At 34.1% G+C, this 22,253-nt stretch overlaps 1 protein-coding gene across 1 annotated transcript in view; it reads right to left on the bottom strand.

Moving 5' to 3' along the window:
- Positions 1-348: 348 nt before the first annotated feature.
- Positions 349-22,253, bottom strand: part of LOC106469205 — a 41,001-nt gene continuing 19,096 nt past the window's right edge. The window contains exons 4-6 of the mRNA XM_013929672.2: positions 19,417-19,666; positions 9,835-11,210; positions 349-1,290 (exon numbers count right to left, since the gene is read on the bottom strand). Of these exons, the coding sequence (XP_013785126.2) occupies positions 1,192-1,290; positions 9,835-11,210; positions 19,417-19,666 (1,725 nt within the window). The 3' untranslated portion in view covers positions 349-1,191. The remainder of the gene's footprint in view (positions 1,291-9,834; positions 11,211-19,416; positions 19,667-22,253) is intronic.

Genomic DNA, 22,253 nt, shown 5'->3' on the forward strand with positions numbered 1-22,253 from the left:
CTGCAACCACCCTAATCAAAGGCCATGCTGCTCCAAACGTGTTAAAGCTTGAATTAATCAAAAATATTAATAATGATAAATCATAATGGCAGTATTTCAATTACTTAGATAATTAGAATAATTGGAAACAATTATAACTGGAACACCAATTTTGATTATTTATTTTCTATGTTTCATGAAAATAATTGTTTGGCTGAGGAAACTTGATTTAAACAAAAATAAGAAACCATTACGTCAACAGTTTGGATAGTTTGAATAATTGAAAACAGTTACAATCGGAAACACAAATTTTGGTTATTATTTTCGTGACATGAATCAATTTAATTGTAACTTCAACTAATCAATAATTTTACGTTACACTAATCGAAGTAAGCAATGCTTGCGAGTAATTTATTATTTTAGTTAATCTCCCAGCTCTACTCACTGCCACCTTTAACCCTTATCTATTACCCTATGTTCCTGCATGTGAGGGTGTAACCACTTAAGATTGCATTAGGATTGGTCGGAAATGTGTCTATCAACCTATTGATCTCGAGGATGGACCAAGAACACATACATCACTCTCAACATGGCTGGTGCAGACTCTAAGTATAAGAACGATCCTCTTACACCTTGCCACATTCTCAGATGAGACTTGGATGGTTGGAATAATCAAAAACTAATTATGGTTTGTCGATTATTTTCATAAGTCATGACACTAATCACTTAAGTTGAAAGACCTTGCATTATTTGAAAAAATAATACAGTACTGTTGCTAATAGATGCAATCAAGGTAGAAATCTCAAACTCTTCAAAACTGGTATCACGTAACTTCGGATGTGTTCTTTATGTAATACATGTCAATTTAGTAGCTGTAAGTAATGATGTGAATTGTACTTCCAGAACAGTAGGATACACTTTAACATAATTTGCTTAAGAAAGATAAACAAACCAAAGGGTTGAAATGAGCATCAGATTCCATAAAAATGGGATAAGCAAAGCTAGGAGGGTGTTTTTTACAAATAAATTGAAATCCTTTTGTTGCTGTTTTTTAGCAACAACTAACGATAATTTATTTAATGACAGAAGAGATGGTATCATTTCCAACATACATCACTTACAGTGAAGTCTGTTGGGGTACCAATACAAGCTTTGGCTGCATCTCAGCCAATGGTGTTGGAGGTCTACACAAATTGACAGCACCCTGACCGCTTACACATAGAAGGGCATTTTAATCCATCGTGCCATTCCCTCAGAAATAAGACATGTTGACCATGGATTAATTGTTCGGCAACTTTGATGAAACAATATCTGGAAGGAAAAAGGAGTCAATGGAACACAGCAACCATGGTTTGGCCTGCACAAAGTTTCAATATTAATGTTATTAAGGTTGTACTTGGCTTAAAAACTCAAAAACGGTGAAATGGCATTAAAACAACTTTGTTGAATTGTGAATAGTAATATAAGACACCTGGGACTATATTCAATACTTATAATTTGATACAATAAAAAGTTTATGCTGTTATTCAGTGGTTTTCGAGACAGTTACAGTAGTAACTGTACTGTTGAAAAAATTATTCAGCTCAATTTCAAAACACTGCAGGCTCCTGTCTTCAGAATGTGGTGTTCTTTATCTCTAAGTCATTTTAACAATCTTGCTTATTAATATTTCTAATTCAAAGAAGCTTTATATGTATATTTTTCCCGTGAACCAAATATTGGTATTAAACATGTTACCAGTTCACCCCAAATATGGACTGCAACAACATACTTCTGATTATCATATGGAAATACTTCTTGCGAAATTTAACTCTTTGCATGTAGATCATGAATAAGCAATCATTGTAACTTCATTTATTTGCACTTTTTTACTTGTCACATTTGGCAATACAACAAAAGTTTTACTGATAACTTTCTCCAAGTTTAGGAAAATTATAACTTCTGATACCATACCTTACCTCTTCTCATATAATAGCTAGAATCCTACACTGAGCTGGTGGAGTGACCCGTGCAAATGTTACCTAGATGAGCACTCTTTGGAGACATCTCTCTGTAGAAGAACACACCCATGGGAGACCAAATCACATCTGAGCCAGGTATACTATTCGTCAATTGTGAAAATATGTGTTGCTGAATTGGAAAGGGAGCACATCCACAAGCACTGGATGTACCAAATGGTGTAGAGTGGCTAAGGCACATCAGACTGCAATCAGTGGGTCAACTACAGTCCAAAAACAGGTAACATTGGGCATTTATCTTCCAGTTCGTGGTAGGAGGAGAGTCACAACCATTTTCACCTCAAACTTAAGAAGCAGAAGGGAGAAAACAACTTATGTTCCAAACAGGACACTTATGCACAAAATCAGTATACAAACAAAAACAGGCCACCTGGAAACTGACATTTTAGAAATGGTGAGAAGGAGGAATGCAATGTGGTGGTTCACTCAAATCCAAAACCAGGCAGCATTGAGCATTTAGTGCCCTGGCCACGGTAGTATAACAGCTCCCAACCAGCTACATGTGCGAGGACTTATGTTAGCTGGTCCAGCTCTAATCCAACACCAGATCACCCAGGAATCGACATTCAGGTGGTGGTGGCGGGATGAGGGTCCCACTGGAGTGGGTGAATTGCATTTTGGTGTATCATCTACAATTCATAACCAGGAAGCATCAAATATTGTTCTACTGGTCCATAGTAGGAGGAGGGTTCACACCATCTACACTGACAGAACACCACTACCCTACTCTCAACTGAATGGGATTGAACACACTCAGGAGGATGCCTTCATGGTTCATCACCCCAGCAGCTAGGTGCTGGTAAGTAGCAAGTGCTCCTGTATTCCACACAGGGGGGGGGGGTACAAAACATTGGAGTCTAGAGGAACACAACACTGCAGAAAATGCAATGGGTGACCATGAAAACATGTTTTTAAAAGCAGGCTGGTCCTGATTTATTCAACCAGGATAGGAGGGATGGGCAGCTATCCTGACACTGCTTTACTCACGATAGTCCATGAGTTAGTACAGTCTGGAATGGAAACAGTTAAGATGCAAAACATCGCGAACAAAATGAACCTACTAGCAGTCTTGTGGAACACCCCATCTCAACAGTGGCCATTATAGACCAGAATGGCTGTACAGTGATGATTTATGGATTAGTATACCTGGACAGACACCACTCACCACAGAGTGGGGTCCAAGATGTACATTTGAGACCCTGGAAAGGAAATAAAAAAATATAAACTCACCCACTCACAGTTGAACCTAGGTGTGGAGAATGGCAACAGTTGTTATTCGGTATCCAGATCAGTAGGAGACAGCCACATGATGAAGGTAATGGGAGATGAATGTATTAGATGTATTCCTCATACCAGCCTGAATGATTTCCTCCAATGGACAACCAAAATGGGCAGACAGGAAAAGGGGAGAGAGTTTCAGACTTGATGAGAGGATACTTAGAAAAGATGTTGAGAATCAGAGGACAAGGAAGAATAAGCCAATCTGATAAGCTGACAAATCCACCCCATAAGAATGGTAGGAGAAATATCATGGAGAAAGGAAGGGTTCCAATGGACAAACAAACGGGAATGGGAACTACAGAAAGAAGCTGTGCAGGCAATATAACATCGTAGAGCACAAACAGGACAGAGGAGATGATCCAGATAAAAACAGGAATATAAATGAGAAATGGAAGGAAGTGAAACAGGGGTGAATGTGAGTCATCTTGACAAGCCACTGACTTCTTCAGAAAAAATTATGAGATCTGGATAAAGGAGAAAATAGGTATGGCGATAAAGGACACATGATACTTCGTGGGTGAAGACGATGACCACAGGTAAAAAGGAGTAAAAAATAGGTCTTCAGGGACAAATGGTACAGGGAACACGTAGCCAAAGGTTCAAAAGGAGGTAAGGTAAGGAGGTAAGGTAAGGTAAGGTAAGAACCACAGTGAGGTCCCAATCAGAAAGGGCACAGAATAAAGGAGAGAAACAAAAGGGAGAGAATCAGGGAAGAAAAAACTCAATGGGAATGGGAGAAACAGAAGGTGGTGGACAAAGCTGCAATGGTAAAATCGAAAAAACTATTGTCAAACAGCCAGATAGAAAATTCAGACAAATGAGGAACAGTAGGATGAAAAGGGTGGTAACCATGGCACACAGGCTACCACCAAAAAATGCATAATTTTTTTCTAATACACCAACAAGGAAGAAGGTTGAAAAGATTGGGAAAGAATGGAAACTACCCATGTGGATAGACCAGACCACCCCATGAAAGATCAGACAAATACCATATATGAATCTGGAGGAGACATTGGGAGGATACACTGGTGACTGAGATTGTCGAATGAGGGGGATAGGTTGAGCAGTGCCAAAAAAAAACACAAGAAAAGGGACCTGACACGAAGTGGACTGGATAATGGCTAAACCACGGGAAAGGAGATGGATAGGCATACAGGTAAAGGTGGAACCAATCCTGACTGTAGGCATCCACTGCCAAATCCAAAGGATATGGGATCAGGGACAAAAAAGGGGTAACTAGGCGTTGAGATGGGTGACAAATGCATCCAGAAGAGATAGAAGTACACTACTGATCAAACAACCACCTAAATACATGAGGATCGAGGGACTACTACGTGGGGATAACCTTGTCAGGATGATACAATTGATCCACAACAGAATTCAGAGCACCTGGAACATAATACGCTAGTTGGTGTCCCCAGAAGAGGTGAGCTAACATCTAAAAACAAAGTGAATGGGTACCCTCTTGTCAATGGATATACGACACAATGGTCGAATTGTCGGAAATGAAGCATGACCACTTTGTCTCATATTAAAGGCAGGAAATGATCTAGAGCCTAATGAATGGAAAGAAGCTCCAGCATATTGATGTGCATAGCTGCCTCAACCAAAGACCAATGACCCACGATTTACTGTGTGTCTAGATATGCTTCCCAACCTGTCAAGAGAAATGTCCTTAAAAAAGAGGCAACTATGGACCGGGAGGCAGAAGAGGAACACTTGTCGTGGTGTTGTCAATGTTGAGCCAAGCCAAAATCAATGTGTAGGCAGGGAAATGGAGAACAGAGTCATATGAGATCCGAACAAGATTTCACTGATCATGCAACATTCACTGAAGGGTGCACATGTGAGCATGACCAAAGGGAATGAGTGCTTCCATGGAAGTCCAAGTCTCCAAAAGAACCTTGTATGCAGTAAGATTAGAAAAGGATTGGGCCTGGAGAACTAATAGTTCCATTGCCAGCAAATGAAATGGAGAGGGCTGGGCTCCAACTTGACAAGCCAACCGACCTGAGTTACCTCTCGAAGAAGTAACTGGGTGTACTCATGAGATGTCTGACTGTATGGAGCTAATAACAGCTAGTCATTCATGTAATTAATAGTTCCATTGCCAGCAAATGAAGTGGAGAAGGCTGGGCTCGACTGAGACAGGAGTTAAAAAACACCCACAAGTGAATAAGAAATTGGGTTAAAATAACAAAGGATTTCTCCAACTGCCTCTCGAAGAAAGAATTGGGTGTGCATGTGAGATGCCTGTCTGGATGGAGCTAATAGCAACCAGTCATCCATGTAATGGTGAACCTGCTGACCATGTGAATGAATAAGTCCAGCAAAGGCCCTAACCACTCAACAGAATATGTAGGGTGCAGATGACGGTTCAAATGGCAAAGCACAGAATTGATAAACTTTACCCATGAGGCCAAAACAAAGGTAACACCTAGATGTTGGGGAAATAGGGATGCGAAGATATGCATCCATGATATCCACTTTTATCATCCAAAGACCAGGAGTAAATGCCCAGTGCAGGTTGAGGAAGGACTCCATGGTGAAATGAGGAAGGTTGAGAAAACAATTGAGTCTGCAAAAGTCTATAATAAGATACCAGTCCCTAAGTCTTCTTGTGGAATGACAAACCTGTAATAGAATCCTGGAGAATGATAACTGACAGATTCTAAAGCATCCTTGAGAAAAAGACTCTGAGCTGCTTCAGAGAGATGCGGGCAAGAAATAGAATCCCCAGGAGGGGAAACGGATGGGATGTGGGAATAATGGAAGGGGATGAGAAATTGAACGGAAAGGCCTTTTGATAACACCTGAACCACCCAAGGATCTGAGGTGAGACCATTCCATAGATGAACAAACTTGGCCAACCATGCTCCAACCTTGCCAGAACCTACAGAATACTCACTGGTACCATTGGTGGTGGGGGACCTAGCGATAAGTAACCTGGTGGCTAGCTGCCAAAACTCAGGAAAGAGGAACAAGCAAAAGTGCAGAAGGATGACAAGATGAGAAAGAAACAGGAACAGGGTGTGGGGGGGGGTGAAGACTGCAATATATGAGAGACAAAGGGAAGATCACTGAAAACTGTCCTATGTAAAAAACGGGGCCATACAGAGGCTGTGTAGATAAGTCATGAATAGGCCCACATTAGTTAAAATGCATCCTTATCCAGGAGATCCCAACAACAGAGAAGCCAAGTTTGAAAGGAAATGGCAGAAGAAGAATAATGTGCTACAGTGGAATACATAAGGGAACAAGTATCCTCCAACAAATTCTTGTAAAACTGGGATTGGGTATATCTCACAGGGGTATCAGGGTCAGAATTCCACACCTGGATTAAAAACTAAAGTTTGAGTGTCCACGATGGAAAATCTAAACGATGTTACACCAAAGTGTAATTATCCGAGGCTTGCTTACCACAGAATGTAACTGTGTCACAAACTGGCCAGCATGGACACCAATATTTGGAGAGGAAGGGAACATCAGATAGTCAGATGAACGTGCAACATGTAATAGAGAAGAAATCATATAACACAGACTAGAGGTAACATACTTGTGACACCATATCCAGAAAAGCTGAAGACAGTCTGGGGCATCGACAGGGGGATTATGGGATTATACAGAAAAAGAAGAAGGTGTAAAAAAGGCTATCCAAATCATCATCATTATGTTCAGGTTCACCAGGAAAGGAAATAACTAGTCTGGGATAAGGAGACACTACAGACCACATAATGGACTCCAATTCACTACGTACTAAAACTGAGACCTCCTCAACTGAAAGTGTGGAGCCCGAAGCCTCAGAAACTGCAGGCTGAAGTGCAGTAGTAGCTGTTATTTGAAATTAAAACTTAACTGAGAGTGGATAACAAAAATAACAACCTACAGTAACTCATGTTTTGTGGAGAAAAAAATTTCAAATCAAAATCAAACACAAGCAAAATTTGACACTTCTTCACATTACTGTGAAAAATCAAAAAGTGAAGATTGAGTTCTCCAGTACAGAAGAAGCCAGTTTCACAAAGTGGGTGTTTGGGTTGTCCCATGCTTATTTCCATGATACAGCCCAGCTGTACTACATTAAAACACATAGGGTAAGTGGAAGTATCAAGGCTAGTAGAGAGCAAAATATTTTATGCATATAGAGAGCAGCACTGAATGAGAAAAGCTATTATGTGAGAGAAGGTAAGGTATCATATTGGAAATTATTAACAAGAATGCAAATAATAATTTCCTGATTAGTTCACTTTGAATACCTGAGTACCCCACTAAAGCAACAAGCACTTCAATGCTTGTCACACAAATGTGGTGATAGATCATCCACTTGTAAATATGGGATTAAATAAACTACTAAGATAAATAGTAACATAAAATTCATTCATAACATTATATAAAATAAGAATTATATCTATAGGTTTTCCTATAAAACAAAATTGATTTTAATTATATTTCATATGGACCTTTTTATAATTGCACAAATCTTTTAAGTTGAGTTATATACAAACTATAAAAATCATGTTAAATAATTCCCACAGTTCCTTCTATACATATCTAATCAGAAAGTTTACTGCACAGCAAAACATTTTAAATAAGCATTAGATGCACTTTTAACAAGATTAAATAATTGCTATTGGATATACAGCTAACAAACTGAACATCAAATAACCTTGCTAATATAGTATTTGTATTCATTAATGATTTCTTGATACAAGAGAAAAATGTTTTAAACATAAGTGGAAATTTTTTTACTATTCTGGGAAAATAAGGTGAATCATCCTGTCAACCAGTTCAAAACACAAAACTGGTTAATACAACAGAGATAAGTTGCTTTCAATAAACATTGTGGACTATTAAGTATTTATTCTTAATAATCACAAAAACTTCTATTACTTTAGTATATTACTTTATTATCTATGGGATAAATGTTTCATTTGATTTACATATAATATACAAGTGCTAATGTATTTATAAAAATACAAGAAAAGACAAGATTACTAATTTTAGGATATTTCTGTATTGTACATAATATAAATTCAAGTTTATGCACCTGAAGAATTTCTAACCTCAAAAGTGGTTTAATATTGATATCTGTACAAAAGTTGTTAAATTCTATATCCTTTAATTTCTATCAGAAATGCTAGCATATTTATCTTTAGAATATAATTAGTTGTTTAACATAGAAAGCTTCACTTGCTATCGATTAGAAAAACTTAAAACAAAGATCACTAAAATGTACATTTTCTAAAGTAGCTCTTTTATCAGCAAGAAAGTGAAAAATCTGTACCTTGCCTGATGATAAACTGAACATATGTGGTCAAAACATTTAGCAATACATCTGTGTTTGCAATAATAAAAGATTATGGTTTAAAAGGAGTATTACTTTTATTAATTAAATGCCACAAGATATACGAGTAAACCAATTATTTTTTACATATTTAAGTTTCCAGTATGAAATAATTAAAACTTTTGAATCACATGAATATGAAATAATAAAAGGTTTTGGTTATGAAAAGTTTCAGCCAAGAATAAATCAAGTTACAATTGAATATTTCAGCAAGACCCAAAACATTAAGTACTAACAAAGTGAGCTTAACAAGAAAGTAAATAAGCTTACTTTTAATAATAAAGTTTTAGTGCACCAATTATACTATGCATTTGTGTCTTAAAATACCTATACATATTCTATAAAGTCAAGGCTAGTTTCAAAGGTATAAGAAAAACATAGTAAAATAATTGATACTTTGAATAACATAACATTCTGAACATCTCGAAGGCACTAAATAAAAAGTTATTTTAGATGTTACAGAAGGTTTCTTGTCAGCATATCATCTAGTTTATAAACTGTACAATTTTACACTTTGTTCATCTTATATCAATTGTTTGCTTAATCAAACATTTAAGCTAAGATAGCAATTTAACATCATCAATGTTAGACAATATATTACAATGTAACAAACAATAAAAGCCAAGAAGAATCAGATATTATCACTATTTTTCAATGCTGCCAGTGGGAAAACTATGTTGCTGTTAAGTGAGAAGCAAAAACAAGTAAAAATTTACCAAAACCTTGGTAACCTTGCCTCCTTTCCAGTGAACATGTTATATAATACTGATATGTTATTGTTGAAAAACATTAACCATCTAATAATTCACAAAATCCTGCAAATGAGTTAAACAGCATTCATTTTGTCCGACATTTGAGTCCCAAGCTTCTTTCCTTAACATTCTTAACTTATAATACAAGATATTTGTACAAAATATACAAAATTTCTCCAACCCAGCTCACTTTACTTAAACTTTCCATACACTATTATTCTGACATCACAAACATATGTGAAACTTAGTCTAAAATTATTATAATTTTTACTTAGTTATACTGTTCATTAGTAGCACTGAACTGTCCTTGAATTATCTCCATTTCTCAGTAGTTTTTACTATTGTGTAAAAAGTTCAGAAAAACTTGATCACTGATAAAACCATTCATGTCACAAAACAGATGTAATAAATAATAAACTTGGGAACTTAACAAATTATAATTATTAAATCTACATCACACCTTTTTATTGGAGGCAACATGTCCATTAGATCTGTCTCTCAAGTAGTACTGTCTTTCAAAAATATTTTCATCCATCTGATATTCTTGGTCAAACATTTCTTGAAGCTTCATAGCAAGTATGCGATCTTTTTCTTCTTGGTTATATTCATTAGTCTCACTAATGTTACTATCTGTGCTTATTTGACTGTCTTGTGATGCTTGCTGCCATAAATGTTGATGGCTGGTAGTCTTTATTGCATTGTAACTGTGCCTGTGGCTTCTCAAAGTTTTTAATCTTCTCTTTGTATCTGATAATTTTTGACATTCTGAACTTTGCTTGCTTTTAAGTGTACCATTAGACACATCTGTTCTTGGAAAGCAGTTTTCGCCATTTGCTTTACCAATACATTTTTTCTTTGAATGAGTCTTCTCTGTTTCTGAATTCTCTTGTTCTGAGTCAGTAGTTTCCGAGATTATACTTAAGATATCATATTGAGTATTGGCATATTTTCTCTTCCGTAACTTTATTTCATCATCAGTTTCACTGGCAAAAAGCTCGTCATAACATGTTTTAGATATACTATCTACTTTCTGTTCAGAATGGCTTGCACTATCCTTAGAGCTTTTGTTATTGCTGGATTTTGATGAGAACTTTTTTTTCATTTTGTACACTCTACCAGGGCTTAACTGGATGTTTGTATTTGTATTATTAAGATGCATACGTGTAGTTTTAATGATGCATTGCTTTGAATTCTGTTCATTTTGAATTAGGGGTGAATAGTAATTACAATTTTCTTCATGAGGAGATGTTAAAACACAAGGTATGAAGCTATTTCTATAGTCTAGTGTTTTTGTGGAGATTGGTGTTGATGAACTTATCTGAAATGGGGGATGATTTTTTACTTTTTTTTTAGAGCAAGCAGCTTCTGATTTGTTTTTCTTTCCAGCACATGATATATTTACTCTTTCATAATTTGGAGTACAAATTTTGGCTTTGCAAAGTCCAGAAGGACCAGGTACAGCTAATTTATCAGAAGTGCATTTGGACTGAAAACTGGCAAATGATGTTCTAGTGGGTGAAGATATCAAATTGAAGTCATTTGAAGATTTGGCTTTTTCCTTTATACTTTCTAATAACTTTGGGCTATACTTTTTAGGGTGTTCCTCATCAATACTTTCAAGCTTCATAAAACTTGAGCCAAATTGGTTGTCTCCACTGCACCTCCCAAAGTCTAACTTTCGTGCTTTAGTTCGAACTAGTTTAGGTTCCTCTAATTTTCCACTGGGAAGCCTCTTAGGAGGAGTACGAGGGGCAATCTTGATGGGTCTGAAGTGGGTCATCTCTGGTTTGATGCTGTCATAACTCTCCCAGCTGTTGGTATCAGACTTGGGACTGCCTATATTGGTAAAAATGAAAAAAAAAAAATTTTTTTTTGTTAAAGTGTGCTCATACAAACTGGGATTTACTCTAATTATTCACAATTTATTTTTTTCCAAGTAGCAGTAGTTAATAATTCATTCATTTTACATGTTTATAAATTTTTGATTGTTTAATCACAAAAGCTACAAATTGGGCTATCTTTGGTGTGTCCACCCTGAGTATCAACACCCAATTTTTAGCATTTCTAAATAAAGCCCATATTTTGTATGTCCATGTTCAATATCTTTATACTTTTTTCTTGATAATGTGCAAATTGGTCATTAATATAGGCCCTGACTTTAGGAACAAAATATTAAATGAAGTGTGTTTGGCCATGCCTTTGAATTAAGAGGAACAAGTCAAAACATTTGAAATGTGAGTAATTTATTTATAGTTCTATACTTTGAAAGAAAATATATATAGATGAATATCTGGAAATATTGGTTGCAAATGTGGTGGTAAATTTGAATCATTTGAAAATTCTAAACATTCTTCTGACTTCACTTTTTAATGATTTTAAAGTGGATGAATACTGTAAATTTTCTTATGGGATAAAATCTTTCAGAAGTGATAAACAGTATACTTAAAGGGAATAACATCGATTTCTTTAACATAATAATTTGATTAAGTTGTTCGAACTTAGCTTTCACTGTTGCATCTCTGGTAGCTAATGTAAAGAAAGTTACTACATTTTGAAATATTTAGATCTGAATGTTAGCTATGCAAGTTAATGAACTGTACATAAAGCCAATTCATACACTACATTCAGACTGTAGGAGTACTTTCAAGAATACTACAGCATGAATCTTCTTGAGAAAAATCAATGTTCTTATAAGTAGACACAGTGTCTGGCCAAGATGTTGTAGGCCAGTGGTTCCCAATTATTTTCCACACTGGGCCACTTCAGATTTCCATCAAACCATGGTTGAGATCTGAGCTTGTTGGAGAACATATCATTCCCCCAAATACAGTTTTGCAATACCTAATCATAGTGTGTGGGCCACAAATCAGGCTTTTGAGAACCTGATATGGCCTGTGGGCCATTTATTGTAGAGTATTATTGTAGGTCATTAGAGAAATTGAAATGGTACATTGTAGATGACCCAAACTTTAAGGGCATTAGAGATAGGTCACATGTACTGTATTGAAAATATGAAAGCACATCATTTCCAAAACTGAATTACAATAAAGGAAACCTTAAAAATGTGTAAAGCAAATATTATGTTGTAACACACTCAATCAACATAATCATGCATTACCTTATCTACTTTTAATGGCTTTTACACTTTTGTTTCAAAATGTAAAATTTTAACTAAGAATAATTACTCTACAAACATACCTGGATACTCCTTGCTGATTCTGGTAACTAAACGTGACAGACTGTTCTCTTTAGTTCTATTGTTTTAGGACCAATAGTTTACATCACTGTTAAGATGTATACTTAGATAGGTGTTCATTTTCATACTTTATTATAAGTACACAAACGTGTGCTTTAGATATTTCTTTAATGGTATTTGAGTATCTACTGCTACATTTTTATACATAGATTTGTTGAAGATAACAGTGTGTATATATATATATATACACACTCACACGTATATACACACACACATTTCCTAATTGTTTTAGCAAACTTACATCATTCATTAATTAAATATTTCATATCATAACTGTGCAGTTTATGCTATTTCTAGCTTATTTTACTCTGTATATACATAGTTGTACTATTTAAATATAGTCATTATAACATTAAACAGTACTCGAGTCTGTAATTAAATGAAACCAATGAAAAATGCATGTGTGTTTCTTATAGCAAAGCCACATTGGGCTATCTGTTGAACCCCTGATTTTAGCATTGTAAGTCTAGAGACTTGCTGCCATCCCACAGGGGGACAAAATGCACTTGTCAAAATGTTAGCTTCAAAATTATTTTCTGAATTCATAATAGTTGCCATTTTTAGACATAAACTAAGCAGTGACTTTATTAAGCCCCTTACATATACACACTTACAGAACATTACAAATATATATATGCAAAATACTGGTAATGTGATATATCATGTAGTTGATAGACCTATTTATATGCAATAGCGTAGTCAAAGCACAAGTTTAAAAGGCAATGAGTAAAAGTAAGTTCCATTTTGGCCTTCAAAACAACATGAAAGTAGGTTCCCATATAGCAAAAGTATCATTAACAAACACAATTTCATTGATTAGCTCTCCAGAGATATCAGTCTATCAACACTGCAAATGAAAGGGATGATGCTCATCATGAAGAAAACTGTGTAAACCACTGATGAACAACTAAGGGAAAAGCTGACTGAACAGGTTTGTGAACCATACAGTGTCCTCATGGACTGATTTCTTCAGCACTGTTTAGAATTCAGCTATCTTCAACAGTATCAGGCAAAGACAGCTGACAATCAGTACAACAACACTGCTTATCTAAAAAAATCTAAAATGTACCAGAAACTGTCATGTTCAAATTATTATGTTTCATTTCAACTCAGGACAAACTTTTCCATGATGATATCCACTGTGCTCATATTATCCAAAATTGTTTCCAAGATCATAACAGCAACCCTAGTCATCTTCCTTGAACAGTACAATCACTGGAACTCAATCAAATTGATGTATTAGAAATGAGCTTCAAACCACAATCACCACTAATTCTGTGCCAGCATTTGCAAGTCAAATTAAAGACCATACTCCTTGATGAATAGACTTCAACCAAACAACACACACACATTCCAGCATCTTGGCCATTCTACACAAAGATTAGTACAGATTATCAAGTTGGCAGTAGCAGTTTAACACTGATTTTCAGTAAGGTTCCTAATTAAGTGACCAGTCAGTGTAGTTAACATTAGCTATCAGACAGCTTCCCTATTTGTAAAATTATTTAAGATGTGCACATAATGCAGTTACCTTCATGTACTTGTATTTACAAACAAGTTCAAAAAGCACCTGTTTACTGTCAATTGTTCCTAGTATATATATAGATTCTACTGCAACCTTACTTAATGCATAAATGTTTTTTTCTGTGCTTCTTTTAGGTAACATTTCCTCACAGATTACCAACAACAGATTGTGATAAGTCAAAGTTCAATGGCATGACCAGGTGAGGATTATTTTCAAAAGACTGACATTTTGAAACAATAAAGACAATTACAAATAACAAACAGTTCTTTATTTAAGGTCGAACAACTATGAAACACATATTAGCTAAATGTACCAACTCAATATAGTCACATAAAGTAAAAATTCAGCTTAAGCTTCAATAAAGAAACTGATGTTTCCCTTGTAAAAGAGAAACGTTTATTTAAAAGAGTTAAGATTACTTTGAGTAAATTTAACTCAAAATTTAAAAAAAATATCTCCTTACTAGGACACTACCACTGAGAACATTCTATAAATTGTGTAAGTGCTGTGCAATACCAGACAAACGAAAGTTCTCTTGACTTAGTGTCAAATAATCAAGATCAAATATGTCTGATTTGTGCCAAAACAGACACCTTGTAGCTGAGTCAATCATAACATGCAAAACAGATTTCTCCTTTATCAAATACATTTGAGGAAGTAACTACAGGCTAAACCTATGAAATGCAACCCAATGAAGCAATGGAAAGAGACTATGACTAAAAGTAATATATATCAAAATAAGGCTAATTTTAGGAAGAATGATAAAAACTTTAACCTACAATACCACAGACATTACAAATCATTTGAAGGCTGTATTCTATGAAAAGTAAGATAAAACATTGGCAAGGCTTAGCAATTCATTCATCAGTTACTACAAAAAGAAAAGAAAACCAACAATTCTCATAATACACAATTTTAAGTGTGATTATTATTCTTTACATAATGTACTTCAGTACAAATTATAACAGAAACACAAGTAAAATATTCAGTGATATTTGTAATTTACGAATCCAAGTAATTTCATTTAAAAATTTATTACAGGTTGTTGTTTTTTCACACAATCTTCCAAGATCATAGATAACAAAATATTCTCTAATTTTATATTTCTTGGTAGACAATTTAGTTCTGCACAATATAATCCCAAAGCAGTTTAAATCATCCACTCATTCTAAGAATTTAAAGAAGGTAATAAAATTCAAGCCTATCTACATTGTCAAATTTATTTTGAAAGAATAAAATTTAAAAGTCTACTTTAAAAGCACAGCTCTATCTTTTTTATGTACAAACTATAATTAGTGTGGGTTGTAATACTTTACATATACAGAGTATTGACTTAACATACTTTTAATTGATATTAAAGTGTGAGGAACGATATTGTACAATAAAGTTTCTATAATTATAGTTACTCTTCATTGAACAAATACAGATATTTCCATTGTGTAAACTTAACTGAAAATAGTTTCTTTTTTTCCCTAAAATCATGATTTTGGTATTATTCCTGAATAGTTACTCCCCAGTGGGATATAAGTAATGCTATGTTGTAGCCTACAGAGTGCATAATTATTCTTGATTCGTAGCAGTCGCACATTTTACTGATGTCACAACAGTAGAAATTGTAATGTTAAGCATCCTTTATGCGACACCATTTTAGTGTCTACTAGCTGACTAACAGACAACACACTACTGTATATTGGTTAAAACAGGTGACCCCTCCAGAGAAATTACTTTATGCATTATTTTAATACATTTATCTTAGTTCACCTACATGATTTGCCTTAAACTTGCAAAGAAGCCTCAAGTGGGATTAATGCTGCCACTCGGTAAGATATGGTCAAGTTACCAGCTTTTTTTTGTATGAGAAAGAAACTGACCATATGGTATTTTCTCTGCATTTTTTTACTATGGTTCTTACAGCTTGTTGAAGTTAAGCAATGAAAACAAACCCCATTTCACATTTTGTTCTTCTAGCTTTATGTCTTCAGAAAATTAGCATCTTAATGCTACTTTACTTATTAACAGTTCATGATATCCTCCCTATTACCAAGATACCATGAATATAAATTAAATTTTAAAATCGACATTTCATACAGCCAGTAAGATTTGCTAATATCATCTCCTTTGGTACACTGTCAATGAAAGAGCTGAGACAGCATTCATTAGAACCAGTTATAATGAAGTAAAAAAATACCACCCATGTGTTATTATTGATTTTGTCCCTAACAAGCAGACAATTTGGTTCAGAAAGCAAGCTTAAAGATTGATTATAAAATATCCTGGTAGCTTAGTTTTGAAAAAAAAATTGTCTATTACTTCTAAAAAGAAAAATCAGAGTAGTTTTCACCCAAAAGATGAAAATAAATCATACAATAAAAGCTATCATGAACAAGGTTTATTGGACTTAGTGTACCTGTTGGGGTTGGGGGTTAAATGACTAAAGGTTTGGTCACCTGATTTGAGGATTTATCTCACTAAGTAAAAGAACAACAAACAATTATTTATCATGGCACCAAACAGCAGTGTTTAGCAGCCACTGAAAGACATGAGAATGAATAAACCATTACATATTAAACATGACATGTGACATGACAAACACACCGTTGCATGTTACAGGTGTGTGTTGACAAAAAAAAACATGAGTAATAGATTAGACCCTGTTTAGTAAAACATGAAATAGTTGTAACATTGTCCTTCAAAATACTATTGTGATGAGTAGATAGGATCTATTCTTGTTTAACAGAAATATTAGGCAGAGGAGACTCCTTGAACTGGAAACTTTTATGGACTACATATGCCTATTGATGAAGAAATTTATAGCTGCTTGTACAAGCCTTCATCAGAACAAACATTTTGAGTTGTGGAGTGTAATACAGAAGGAAGGAGTGGTGATTAATTGGAGCTAAGGAAAGTGAAATCCCAAAAAAGTTTAGTATTATAATCTGATGCAAAAGTGGATTGAAATGGTGAAATCAGCTGTAAATGAGGGCTCTGGTGTAAGAAAGTCATATGATGTTTTCCGAGTTAAGTTGGTGCTCAGGTTAAATGAACTATATTCTTGTTGTCTGTTATGTTCTTTGAAGAGGAAAGGAGATCATATCTGACTGAAATGTATGCCTTAATCACAGTCCAGGGTCAGTTGGAGAGTTAAATGAAGACTTCCTTCAATTTTCCTGTTTTCCAGTGTGGTGTGGAATCAAGGATTTCATGTTGATTCCAGTTGATTACATGACCAGTATTGTAGTTATGTTCAGGTAAGAATGATTTTGTCAGATATAGTTCTATAGTAACATCTTGGTGTTCCTTTAACTCTGCGATATTGTTTGCCCAGTTTATTTGATGTATGTTTCTCCACAGGAACAAGCTACCTTTTATATAACATTCATTTTTTGTCTCTGCAAATCAGATTTTATTTACTTTCATGAGCAACCTTTTAAATATTCTATTGAACTCGTAGTAAACTTTGATATTAACATTTTTATCTTTGTGGCTAAACCTTGGAAAATATGGTAGGAGGATATTAAAGTATTCATCTGAGAGTTTATTGAAATGGGCAAAAACACATTTCCAAATCTCACTTTTAACAAAGAGAAGGTGGCTAGACAAGAAACAAAGATAACTATCAGTATGTTGGTTTTCTATAAACAGATATAGAAAAGTGATGGCCCTGTTGGTGGAGTTAGATATCTAAAAAGAAGAGGCATCCATTTCTTCAGTTTGCATGGTGAATTGGATGTTGTTGTCACATCAGTTGAGATTCAGTAAGAATCTATGGATTATGAGGCCAGATTACAAATGTGTTGTCAACATACCTTTTCCGTGGTTGTGGTTTCAGATGGATAAATTTAAAACTGTGGTTTCAAAGTTTTCCACACACAAGTTATAAAGGATGGGTGAGAGAGATACCCATGGGAAGGACATGAGTTTGTTCACAGAATGCTTCTTGGTTCTGGAAATAAGTGTTCTTATAGCAAGGTGAAAGGAGTTCCAACATAACAACCACATTTAAGATGACTTGTAGTTTCAGGAGGTATCTTCTGGACAATAAGTAGAGCATGCTTGATGGGATTGTTGGGAAACATAACTGTAACATTAAAACTCACAAGGCAAATTCCAGGTAGCAAGCTGAAATTCTTGACTTCCATGATGAAAATGTCAAAGTGTTTTACACAAGTTTCCATATTTTTCTTGAGACAGTAAAAACAGTGATGAGGTGTTATATTAGGTTGTGGGAAACAGAACCTATAGCATTAACAACAGAGGAATATTGGTTTGTGTATCTTGGGTATCCCAAATAGTTTCTGCAGTCTGCTACTGTTAGAGATGACAGTTAGTAGTAGTTTTTCTCTTTCTTGTAGTATATTACAATATATACACATGACCTTTTATCATTGCTATAAAACCACTTTGTAGATTCTGTGGTTACATTGATTTTTGCAATGAATCAAGTAAATTTCTATACAGTACAATACTATCAACAGTTCTGTTCTCATTCCTGTTGTTCTTTTACCATGCATTCATGTTTATGAGACACTGTTGGATACATATATTTAATCTGTGTGAAAAACTAACACATCATTAAATTTACATTAAAATACTGTCATATTAAGCCAAATCAGTTATAATTTCTATCATTAATATTGAAATAACATTAGACTGATAAATTCGTTCTCTTTCTTGATCAATGACCTTCACATTGTTTTTGATAAGGGTATTAACAAAGTAGAAAGAAAACTAAAACAGAACATCATTTCTGAAATCTAATATAATTACTTTTTAGTTTACTAAAGTTTATAGATAACAGCCCAATGTTTTAAGTGATACTATATACTTTTAAAACCAAAAAAAAATTAAATCAAAACATACTTTGCAAGCTTCCATGTACTTTTTTCTTGAAAAATATGAAATAAAATTTTATAATTTGGGCTCCAAAATATAAAACAAATGTGGTTTACAAAATAGCAAAACTTGAAAATTCAAATCTAAAAACAAAAGAAAAAAACAAGAGAATGAACATTTACAACAACTTAAGAATCATATATTTATTTTCTCTGTGAGTAAACTATCATTTTTTTAACAAAAGATATCCAATAACAAAGTACAAAGTCACCTTGTTTTATATACTTTTTCCTCAATTCAAAAAAAAAAAAACTCAAACTCAGAAAACTCTAATGAATTATGTAAAACATTTATAAGGTTCCACTTTGAATCTTGACTGGTTTCAAGGTAGCAACTTCAGATGGGTAACAATTTTTCCAGTTACTTACTTCTACGAGATGTGCCCAACGATGATGTAGATTTAGGCCTATCTGACAAACAGTCAGAGCTGGTACCCAAAACTGTGCTAACACTATGAGCACCCTGCCTGGATCTTTTAAATGAAGGTAGGGACACTGAGGTATTGACTGCAGGAACAGTTTTTCTTCCTGGATCTCCTGAACAGGCTATCTGAGGCAGCTGCTCAGATATCTCCTGAAGAAATTTCTCTACAAAAACTGTGTTATCCAGTTCATCTTGCTAATTGCAAAAAAAAAGATTAAAATTAACTAAAGAACATCTGAACTTCTAAAAGCAAGTAAAAAAATATTACATACTACACACATTTCTTAGCAAATACTAGCAGGTATACTTAATGATAGTGCAAAAATTGTAATTTTCTATAAACAAGATGTTAAGAACAGCATTTATAGCAATTTATTAAATGTATAGCAAACACTTTTTAACAGAAACAAATTTTGAATGTGTTGCTGAAACTTCCATTAAACATATTTAAGAAAACTTTCAAAATTAGTCAATATTTATTTTTATAAAATCTATTGTCCTTACTAGAACATTCTATCATAGAATCTTTTAAGATTTAACATTTTTTGTATGTCATAAGATAATCACATTATTTACACAATTAAATTTAGTTTCAAGGTATTATCACACACTGAAAAATTAAGATTTGTCACAATGGATACAAAATCCAATACCATGACATGCTGTAGAAAGCACAACAATAATATTGAAAATCAAGAGTTTAAATAAATCAACAGTATTTTTCCTTGCATAGTTGGCTGCTGCTTTACCAAAAGAAAAGTTCTAGTTAACCCTCTCGCTACAGGTAGGTCAACATGCACATGTCACTATCTTTTAAAGAGTTCTGCTCAAAAATTCAAATACTTCATTACTAATGTATGCAAATCAACTTTGGCATATAAACGTATATGAAAAATCAAATGTTAGCATTATATCAGTTTTAAGTTCTTAGTTTATAATGAAATATTTTTAAAAAATCTTCAATCTCCCCTAATATGAGAACTTTACATCTTCCCCCTTCTATAATTTATTTACCACCCCTCTCTAAAGTATGGAATTTAATGTAAATTACTCATTATAATAGATATTACTAAGGCAAATTCTAATTTTTATAGCCTTCAATCTTATTTGTTTATAGCCATAAACTAGAAAATCAGACCCACTTGCCATGTCCACTTGTCACATCTTCTCTTTGACAAATTGGCAATAATTCTCACTGATATTTTATACTGTATCTTATATAACCAATAGAAAGGCATAGTTTTGATCTATAGCATGACATTTAATGCTCTGTTGTTTTCAATACAGAGTACTGTTAACTTCATCTTCAGTTTGAAAGTATATTTTGTGGTGATCAGATCGAGCAGCAAAGGAAATTAACTTAAACCACTCTTATCTTAGTTAGAAAACCACTTAAATTAAAATAGCTATAGGACATTGTTTCATTTGTGTGTGTTATTATTGTGTTCCTAGATGCATTATTTAAGTAAATAAAAAATATTTAGTGTACTAGTACCATAATTATTTTTAAAAGGAAGACTAAAATTTCACTGATAAATGATGGCAAAAAACAAGAGGTCAAAGGTAAGTATATTTCTAATTTTTCATGTATATTCTTTACTTATTGTTATAAAAGTAACCAAATGTAAAAATTAGAAACTTATTAGGTTAGATAAGGTTAGATTAGGTAAGATAATGAAAAGCAAGAAAAATTCTTCATGAGGTATGCTTGCAAACAGCTCCTGTGGTACACCATTCAATACTGTAACATGAGCTACGCATTTGCCGGGTGATTTACAACTTGTATGGTAGGATTATTTGTTAGACACAGTTCAAAAGGCAATAAAACAGTAAAATTAGGTAGAAACAGATGTAGACTGTTACAAGCTTTAAGCTATTTAGAATAAACAATTGTAGTTTTCTGTTACAATCTGCAATCATTCTAGAAAGGAAAAAGGTGATTTAGATTTAATTGTTTATGGTGGTTACACGGTCAGTCAGATCGACCTAATCACTAAAGAGTTAGAATGGAGAAAATAAGATAAAATATAGTCTTACAAAAAAAAACTTGATTTTTATGAGGTTTTAGAAGTTATTGTGTATGAAAGACTTGTAAGGTTTACTGAAAGCTTGGCAAATTTTTTGAAGATACACAACACACATAGTTATAGCATGGAAACTGATGGTTACTTTGTGGTTACACGATTGGTCACATCGACTCGCCCCATATGGAAAGAGTTAAGAATGAGGATACAATTTACTTTTCTGTAAACAAGGTATGTAGCAAAATAAAAATTGACATAATGGATTTTAGTTCGTGAAGTAGGTCAGGGAAAAGCAAAATCCCTATATTTGGGAGTGGAGGGGTGCATGACTGAAATTTACCAACAAAATGGCCATTTCCAGGGTGTGGACAGTGGTCCGAATGTGTTTCTCTTTCTGCTTTATTTAATAGTATATTCAAATGATCCAATTAGGAATTTTATTACCTTTTGCCAGAAATTTGCCAAATTTTTCTTAGCATTTCTGTTGTTTGCATAAAAAATATTCACAACAAGAAATTATTGAGGTATAACAATTTTGATGACCAATTCATAGAAAATTTGATTTGTACTGACAAATGAAATACTAGGAAAGGTGGCAAGACCACTCCACCCACCCCCTCGCTACTTCCCTGGAAGTGAACTTTGAACTTTTGTAAAATAGGAATTAAAAAATATCAAGACTAAGTGTTATTTCTTGGGTGCTAGAAAGCAATATATTTAAACACACAAATAAGAATAACTATCAGTCTTTTGTGTAT

The sequence above is a fragment of the Limulus polyphemus genome, unplaced genomic scaffold, assembly GCF_000517525.1.
Source record: "Limulus polyphemus unplaced genomic scaffold, Limulus_polyphemus-2.1.2 Scaffold3354, whole genome shotgun sequence".
Classification (NCBI taxonomy): domain Eukaryota; kingdom Metazoa; phylum Arthropoda; class Merostomata; order Xiphosura; family Limulidae; genus Limulus; species Limulus polyphemus.